The sequence below is a fragment of the Palaemon carinicauda genome, chromosome 20 (assembly GCF_036898095.1).
Source record: "Palaemon carinicauda isolate YSFRI2023 chromosome 20, ASM3689809v2, whole genome shotgun sequence".
NCBI classification, from domain to species: domain Eukaryota; kingdom Metazoa; phylum Arthropoda; class Malacostraca; order Decapoda; family Palaemonidae; genus Palaemon; species Palaemon carinicauda.
In genome coordinates this window covers 31,419,836-31,429,835 of record NC_090744.1, presented here as the reverse complement: position 1 = coordinate 31,429,835, position 10,000 = coordinate 31,419,836, and the positions used below count along the sequence as shown (strand labels likewise).

The window sequence follows — 10,000 nt, the reverse complement described above, 5'->3', positions numbered from 1 at the left end:
CCTCATTGTTGAAAATTCATCCAGACGTGGAAGAGTATCGCTCTTATAAAGAATTCCCGCATCTCCTTCCTTCTACATTGCAAGAAAGACTTAGTATTGGAGGACGTGTCTCAATTCGATGCATCATTTACGGTGAAGCTTTAATGGACGGATATTTGAACCCTGCAATGAGTGCCACACAATCAGTGACTGCTCCGCCGGCGGACTTTGTTGACAAGATTCGTCGACCTGATGTTTTACGAGCTGCTTCGACGCACTCGATCATTACGAGTTACAGATTTCCAAAACTGGCTGCTGCCATGCATAGGATCTCTCGTGATCTCTGGTCTTTGATGTACGAGGAGATGATGGATGTCCAGATAGTTATGGACATCTATGATGAATATTTCTCGGAATTTAACAGACAGCTGAGTTTGATAAAAGCCATGCCCGTAGAGGGTCTGCCCATAGAAATAATTAGAAGTGTGTTAGCAAAATACAATGACAAATACTTGAATGAAAGAAATGACATTGAATTTTAGACTAGCCTTATGTGTTTCCTTTTAAAGTATCTATATTAAAATTCACAGGTAATGCTGAGTCAGATCTGGAGTTCTTTAAAAGGAAATTTGCTTTCAACAGGAAAGTGGCAGAACATAAAAAGTGACAAAAACAGAAAATATTCTCAAAACTGACCAATGCAGAGTATATTGACTTCTACAAATTATTGAATAGTGTAATATATATATATATATATATATATATATATATATATATATATATATATATATATATATATATATATATATATATATATATATATATATATATATATATATATATATATATATATAAATATATATATATATATATATATATATATATATATATATATATATACACACTTTATATATGTCTATATACATATATATATATATATATGTGTATATATACTTTATATATATATATATATATATATATATATATATATATATATATATATATATATATGTGTGTGTGTGTGTGTGTGTGTGTGTGTATAAACCGATCGTGAGTGCTAATAGCTGCCCTCCTCTGAAAACAGTGGAGCCTTGTTCAAGTGCCAGTTTTCCCCTTTGTGACAGAGAGTAAAGGAAGTTTGTGGTGTGGGACATAAGAAAAAAAAACCGTTACAGACCAGAGTGGGTTTGAGCGTCGCTAAATCCCCCTTCCTGATTGGTTCTCGTACTGTAGATCTACGGGAGCAACCAATCACCACCCGGCATAAACTATGCTGGTGAGACGGAGTCCCGAGGACCAGGCACCAGGAGTCTAGGACAGTAGGACTAGGGAGGGAGACTCGTCCGTGGGCCCACAGTGTGTAGATAGACGGGCCAGGGAGTACCAAAATATGTCATTTATCCGAGGGCCCTTTCTAACTAATGTACGATGGTCAGAATTAAGGGAGGCCTTTGTAACTCAAGATTATGTAATCTGTGTAAAATGAAACCCTCGGATATTATTAGTACATGTAAACCTACTCTTGTGTTTTCCAAAAATGACTGAACCTCAAAAAGACCCAAATTAGGTTACACACACACACACACACACACACACACACACACACACACACACACATATATATATATATATATATATATATATATATATATATATATATATATATATATATATTCAAATAAGCCATATATATATTTGATACATTAATGTCTGGATTCTCTGATCCCGAGGCCATTAAGAGAATCCAGGCATTAATGTATCAAAAATATATATGGCTTATTTGAATATGAAAACACGTCTAAATGTGCAAAATTTATCATATATATATATATATATATATATATATATATATATATATATATATATATATATATATATATATATATATATATATGCCTTCCCCGGTGTGATTATCCAGTTTAATGTGAAGGTTTTGTTAAACAATTCCAAAATGTATGTGTTGTACGTAAAAGTAAGAACCTTAGGCTCAACTGATGTTTAATACTAACATCATTGCTAAAAGCGAAAAAGTTCAAAGTACTGGTTAAACTCAACAAATATTTTCTGTATAAAACTGGCATAAATAATCGTAATTTTAGAAATTAATAAGGTAATTTTATAAACATTCTCATGCCCTAAGTTTCAAATAGTTATTTTTAAATGAATGCATCTAGGTAATTATGATTTGACAACTATTATTCAGGAAAAAAAATGTTGGGGGCGATATAGTGAAATTTAACTGCTAACACCAGTTTACCATAAAGTAAAGTAATTTTCATTGTTAATTTTTTCATATATTAGAGGTAATACTAAAGAAAAAGCTTTAACTGTTATAGATTTCTTTCAAACTGTGTGTTCGTTCACTGTTAAATTTAGTTATTTTACAGAAAAAAATTTCTATTTTACTTACTACAATGTATGAGGTAAATATTACATTAAATATCCTTAATCATCTTGTTAATTATCATTCTTACCTTTGCTTCAAACAGTCCATTTGTGTAAAACGTTTTTATAGTTTTATAAGAAAGATCTATTTTAATGTTGATACTGTTCTTAAAATATTTCATATTATATGATCATTACTTCTCTTGTAGTTTTTTTTATTTCCTTTCCTCACTAAGCTACTTTCCCCTTTGGAGCCCTTGGGTTTATAGCATCCTGCTTTTCCAACTAGGGTTGTAGCTTAGCTAGTAATAATAACAATAACAACAATCACCCGTTGCAATGTACTGTATTAGATTCCATATTTCAAGTTTATTTTTAAATATGTATTTAGTGGTTCATATATTTCATATACTTTAATTGCTGCATTATTTATATGGCAATACTGTTGCAATATTTGGCTGCAATTGTTGACTCAAAATCACTGGAAATAACGCTGCTTATAACTTATTGTATTTCTTTCTCTGAGATAATTCATCAAAATTTTATAAATTTCAGTTTATAAGAAGCGATCATGACTTAGGCAAATAGTAACAAGCCAACGACATACGTAAAAATATTTATGCAATATTATTTTAAGGTGTAGTACTTAACTGTATTAAAATTCATAGTTTCGCTCAAACTTAACCTGACCTTATGGAACTTCCATGGATAACATATTTCCAACACAAATCATCTTCACCACGAGGTTAGGTAAACCATGAACCTAAACATTCTTCAAGTTTATCTTGATTAAGCATCTCTTCATTTTTTGTATCTATTGCTAGCAATGGCTGTGCTAGTCGGGAATAGGGTTGTCAACAGATAAGGGCTGATTCTACTGTATATTATTATTATTATTATTATTATTATTATTATTATTATTATTACTATTATTACAAGCTAAGCTATAACCCCAGTTGGAAAAGCAGGATGCTATAAGCCCAAGGACTCCAATAAGGGAAAATAACCAATATTACTCTCGAGAGTGTCTCGGTAATGTCAGCATCGCAAATCTTGAATATCACAGGTGGTGAAGAAGAGAATCATCATGTGTTCAACACGGTGAACCTCAACCATTATGCTAATAAAAAATGTAATTAGGAGAATTTATTATGTAAATATAATGTTAGATAAAAAATATAAAACTTAATACTGAGAAAAATGTAACCTTATATAAATAAAATTGTGATTAAACACTTTTCACTACTCTTACTAATACTATAGTCCATTTCTTTTAGCGATGCATATTTGCACCGACTCGCGGCGGTGCCCTTTTAGCTCGGAAAAGTTTCCTGTTCGCTGATTGGTTAGAATTATCTTGTCCAACTAATCAGCGATCCGGAAACTTTTCCGAGCTAAAAGGGCACCGCTGCGAGTCGGTGCAAATATGCATTGCTAAAAGAAATGGACTATAGCTTCTAAACTATTCTTACTATGGTTAGCTAGCTAACTGCCTTCGGTCTTCTTCCACCAATCATTTCTATCAGCTGAAAAAATGTTGACATTATGAGCAATAAGAACCTTGTACTTGGGGAACCATTACAAACCCATAATACTGATACTGGGTCATTATTAGGTGCAGGTCTTCAGAATATCTATACATAACCTCTGTCTTGGGTTAGAGATCTCTTGCTTAAGGGTACACTATTCTATCTTTTTTCTCTTCCTATTATTATCTTGAAGTTTTTATAATTTATATATGAAAGCTCTATTTTAATACTATTATTCTTCTTAAACTTCTATTGTAATTTATTTCCTTATTTCCCTTTCTCACTGGGCTATTTTCCCTGTTGGAGTCCTTGGTCTTATAGCATCCTGCTTTTCCAACTAGGGGTGTAGCAAGTAGATCTATATAAACCACAAAGCCCCCATCCCTACTTCACCATCTATAAAAAATTATCAAGCTGTGAACGCTGGTTGAACTCAGGACCCACAGATTCTGAACGTTATCTACCACAACACCTTCATTACTTTGGGTACACACACACACACGCACACATACATAAATACATACATACACACACACACACACACACACACACATATATATATATATATATATATATATATATATATATATATATATATATATATATATACACACACACATATACACAAAGATAATATTATGTGGAATAGAAAGACAGCTAGACTTCAATCAACCAAGGGAGCAGACAGACCTTAGAAGTGGATATTCAACAACTGACCATATCCATGTAATTATCCTGCTAATGGATAAATCAACAGAGTATGACAAACCACTATGTATGGCATTTATAGACTATGAGAAAGCTTTTGATTCTGTCAAAACTTCAACAATAATGGAAGCCCTTAAAAGACAAGAAATATATGAATCCTTTTTTTAGAACACTTGAAGATGTCTATCCGGGAAGCACAGCAATCCTAAAACTTCATAAAACTAGTGAGAAAATTCAGATTGAGAAAGGAGTTAGGCAGGGAGACTCGTGTCTCCTAAATTATTCAGAGCATACCTAAAAGAAGTTTTTAGGAATTTAGATTAGGAAAATGTACTGCCGGAATTAACATTAATGGGAAATACTACAATAACTTGAGATTCGAAGATGACATAGTTCTGTTTAGTGAATTATGGGAGGAATTGCAAAAAGATGATATAAGGTTTGGATAATGAAAGCAGGAATGTAGGACTGAAAATTAAAATGAATAAAACTAAGATAAAGTTTAATGAAAATGCAAAGACAACATATAGGTGTTTCCCAAAGAACATGAAACTGAAATTAAAAGAAGGATAAGCATGGTAAGAAGAACCTTTGGTGAATATAATGAGATTATGAAAAGTAAAAGGCCACTTTCTCTAAAAAGAAAAGTATTCAATAAGATGGTCCTACCAGTATTAACTTTTGCATAAAAACTTAGAGCCTTAATAAAGCCTTAGAACATAAGCTAGTTACAGCTCAAAGAGCTATGGAAAGAATAATGATGAGAATAACACTAAGACAGAAAAAAAGAGCAACATGGACACGAGAGAATGCTGATAAAAAACATGTAAAAAAAAAAAAAAGGTCATGGACAGGGCATATAGGGTAATAGATGGACAAGAATAATAACAAAAGGGTCACTAGAGATTGCAAATGAAGCAGGGGAAGGAAGAGAACTCGATGCATTGACAAGCTAAGAAAATTTGCAGGTATAGATTGGCATACATGGGCCATAAACAGGCATGAGTGGACGGACATGTCTGATTCCTTTGTCCTGTAATGGACTATTAACGACTGATAATGATGATAATGATATATATACATGTATAAATACACACACACACACACACACACATATATATATATATATATATATATATATATATATATATATATATATATATATATATATATATAATCATGTACCTGTGTGTAAAATTTAATAAAATAAACAATCTAATTTAGTATAAAGAAACATTAATCCCAATTTATTCAGACTGTGTTTTTTTTTTTTTTATTATATTCGTTTCCACTGTCATCAGTTTCTCAATGAGCCAGTGCGAAATACTTCGATGTGATCATAAAAAAAAAACATAAGTCTAGAATAGGGGAAAATTACTTCTTTATAATAAAGTACAATATGATTACATAAAAAAATTACATATCAATATAATTCATTTAATTCTTTCATGAGACTTTTACTCTGTATATGAAATTCCTTCACCAAGTTCCCCCCCCCCAAAAAAAAAAACAAAAAAAACTCAAATATGAATGAATACGCAAAGATACATATTTGATACTCAATCACCAAGTTTCCCCCCGCCCTAAAAAGAAAGAAAAAAAAAAACACCTACAATTCTCAATGAATATATACGCAAAGCTGCATAATTTAGAATTTAACCCTCCACACCACATACATATGAATTACAAAAAATGTTTGTGATTTGAAGTAAATGTGAAATTCCATACCAACGCTACCTTTAAAATCCAACCCCCTTACACCATGTTAGTGAACCCCCACAAGGACTGACTTGAATCCTGCCCCCAGTATCCTTTAACCACTTCTCAAAGGATTCCGGTCCCTTAGCCCTGGGGCATATCTTCCCTGGCTCCCATATTAGAGAGCAAACAAAGGGAGACGACTTTGTTGTGTGTGGGTACGATGTTCAAATTTCTACTCGTGAGAAATTACAATTTGGTTTCAATTATGATCTCTCTCTCTCTCTCTCTCTCTCTCTCTCTCTCTCTCTCTCTCTCTCTCTCTCTCTCTCTCTCTCTGCATTCACACTTGCCTTACCTTGCTACGAAGTGGGAGGAAGATGTGGAAGTCAGTCTCCACTGGACTAAGAGGGAACTTAGAATAAGGAGAAGCAAAGTCGTCGCGTGCCCCTGAAGTAGGAGGCCGGAGGATGCCTGGTTCCTGGTGGGGAGGCCGTACCATACCCTCAGGGACTCCCTCACCAATTCCGCGTCCCTGGAATCCGCTGGAACACTCGTCGTGTCTTCAGGATAAGACGAGGTGTGCTGGTCGTATGTTCTGTGGACGGAAGAAGAGTTAGTAACATCATATTTTCAATCTATAAAGGAGAGCTAAGAGAATTTGTAAACTACAAACAAATTCATCCCGGATAAAAGAATAGGGTTGGGCGATGAATGGTTTATGCTGAAATTAGCACTGTTGTACCAACCGTGTGTCACACGATCGTACATAATTCATTTTGTATATATTATGCTTGTATCTTCGCTCTTCCCTCGCACTAAAAAGAACCAGAATAAACATGTCTGCGTTTCGCCTCTGTGACATTGTCTGTCTTGTGAACATGAAAATTCCTGTTGCCTTGGGCTTTTGTATATAAAGGAGAGTGTTCTATAATAAATTACTCAGTTGCTTTCATACTGCCTTTGAGTTCACAACCTTCTCTCGAACGTCACACTGTACGGGTTAATGAAGAGCTACCAGCGTGTGATGAATATTGCTTATATGTGCACTCTGCCTGGTGTTTGCCACTGGGGAGTTCGAGCCCCGCTCATGTTAGTACCATTAGTGTTTGCAACCTTACCATCCTTGTGAGCTAAGGTTGGGGGGTTTGGGGGAGCCTATAGGTCTATCTGCTGAGTCATCAGCAGCCACTGCCTGGCTCTCCCTGGTCCTAGCTTGGGTGGAGAGGAGGCTTGGGCGCTGATCATATAATATATGGTCAGTCTCTATGGCATTGTCCTGATCGCTAGGGCAATGTCACTGTCCCTTGCCTCTGCCATTCATGAGCGACCTTTAAAACTTTACGTTTTATTAATGAGATATTTTTGATAGGTGTAACTATTCATGGTAATCTTTAATTGACATCTATATATCCAGTTTTATTCTTAACTAATTCTTAAAATAAACAAACAGAAGCAAGAGAAAATGGCATGAAGATTATTTTGCGTCTTCAATTTTGTAAGTATTTTCCAGAACAACAGATACACCGAGGAACAGAAATGATTTAGCATAAAATTCTCAAGGAATACCAGTTTAGAGTTTAGAGTAACCAATAAAACTCTTCAATATAATTACTAGATTTTTTCTCAAAATCTGCCCCAAAAAACACCGAAGTCATATCTGTAATTTTTCAAATCAAACTACGATTTTTGGAACAGTTTGATTCATTGTATTTAATTTACAGTTTTCGAAAACAATTTAGTTACTTCCCAAACTAGACTACCTTTCAAAATGCAAACTTAATTAAGACTTAAAACTTGGTAAATCAAAATTCTGATACTCAGGGACCAAACTTGGAACTTCTAAACCGAAACTGAACCTGTTTTTTTTTTTTTTTTTTTTTTTTTTTTTTTTTTTTTTTTTTTTTTTTTTGGGGGGGGGGGGGCCAAAACGAAGCTGAAACTTTTTTCTAAACGAATCTGAACCTACTTTTTTTTTTTCCAAACCTAACCTTATGACTTTCGAGACCAAAGTCATATCCAATTTCCAAACTAAATGTAAAAAACTTTCCAGGATAAACTTCAAAAGTTCAAACTTGCAGTGAATTTTTTTTATGTTAAACAGGGTGAAATAAGTCTCTTTTTATAGTTTACATGTGAAAGATCTATTTCAATGTTGCTACTGTTAATAAATATATTTGAATTTAATTGTCCATTACATCTCTTGTAGTTTATTAATTTCCTTATTTCCTTTCCTCATTGGGCTATTTTTTCTGCCGAAGCCCTTGGGTTTAGCATCCTGCTTTTCCAACTAGGGTTGAAGCTTAGCTAATAATAATAATAATAATAATAATAATAATAATAATAATAATAATAATAATAATAATAATAATAACAATTTTATTTATTTTCTTATATCCATTCCTCACTGGGCTATTTTCGCTGTTGGAGGCCTTGGGCTTATAGCATTCAGCTTTTTCAACAAGGGTTGTAACTTAGCTAATAATAATAATAATAATAATAATAATAATAATAATAATAATAATAATAATAATTTTATTTATTTTCTTATATCCATTCCACACTGGGCTATTTAAGCTGTCAGAGGCCTAAGGCTTATGGCATCCTGCTTTTCCAACTAGAGTTGTAGCTTAGCTAATAATAATAATAATAATAATAATAATAATAATAATAATAATAATAATAATAATAATAATAATAATAACAACAATAATAATAATAATAATAATATTATTAATAATAATAATAACAATTTTATTTATTTTCTTATATCCATTCCTCACTGGGCTATTTTCGCTGTTGGAGGCATTGGGCTTATAGCATCCAGCTTTTTCAACTAGGGTTGTAACTTAGCTAATAATAATAATAATAATAATAATAATAATAAAACCGAAGTAAATAAAGACTTACTGCGGGAGGTCAGTGTCTATCCTGACCCAAAGGTCATTGAAGTGGGCGTGTTTCCTGGACGGTTCGCTGGTGGTCGCAGGACCTCTGCGTCTGCCCTGCTCGGACAGAAACCTGCAGATTGAAACAAAAGAATTAATATAATAATAACATAATTAACATGAGTAAGAAACTACCGAGATGCATCTGAATGTAATCCATTTCAGGCATTGCTTGAAATAATAATTAGCTTATATTCTTCTTTCCCAAAGTTTATCCCTAAATTAAGGGGTCGGTTGCCAGATGCACCATCTCTATGCTTTTTATCAAAGGCATCCTCTTCCAGCAAACCTCTTCTTTCCATATCATCTTTCACCTTATATCGCCATTTAAAACTTTTAGCTCAAATGCAGAGGTTGAGAGACTCTACCTAACTTATCCTGACATTGTCAACAATGAGAAGGAAGGTAGAATGTTCATGCTACGGATAACATCTAAATCCTTACTTGGCGAAAGCAGGGTCGTGCTGGTGTTGAGCCTCTAAGGTGTTGGTGGTGAGGAAGTCCTTCAACACCGAAGGCTCGGGAACAATGCCTCCTCTGTGTCCTCTTCGACGTTTGTGCCTACGAAAGAAAATAATAATGATAGTAGGAAAAAAAACAAGGTCTAAAGAACACATTACAGTTAGCAGGAACTGTAGTCGAGGGTAAGTTTAGAGGGGAATGTATCTATTGTTAAACGATTACTATCCATCTCAGGGATGGCAAGTCATCGTTTTTATTAATATCTTTCAAACTAATCATTTGATTGAAATG

General features: G+C 33.5%; 2 protein-coding genes across 5 annotated transcripts in view; one reads left to right on the top strand and one right to left on the bottom strand.

The window, feature by feature from the left end:
- LOC137659477 (uncharacterized) overlaps nucleotides 1–731 on the top strand; it is a 7,258-nt gene extending 6,527 nt beyond the window's left edge. For all 4 annotated transcript variants that reach the window (XM_068394368.1, XM_068394367.1, XM_068394366.1 and 1 more), the window contains exon 2: nucleotides 1–731. This exon is cut by the window's left edge and continues 455 nt beyond it. In XM_068394368.1, the coding sequence (XP_068250469.1) occupies nucleotides 1–521 (521 nt within the window). In that variant the 3' untranslated portion in view covers nucleotides 522–731.
- The window catches only part of LOC137659715 (metalloprotease TIKI2-like), a 103,937-nt gene that overhangs the window by 11,314 nt on the left and 82,623 nt on the right, over nucleotides 1–10,000 (bottom strand). Inside the window, exons 5-7 of the mRNA XM_068394535.1 lie at nucleotides 9,692–9,808; nucleotides 9,210–9,320; nucleotides 6,658–6,897 (exon numbers count right to left, since the gene is read on the bottom strand). Of these exons, the coding sequence (XP_068250636.1) occupies nucleotides 6,658–6,897; nucleotides 9,210–9,320; nucleotides 9,692–9,808 (468 nt within the window). The remainder of the gene's footprint in view (nucleotides 1–6,657; nucleotides 6,898–9,209; nucleotides 9,321–9,691; nucleotides 9,809–10,000) is intronic.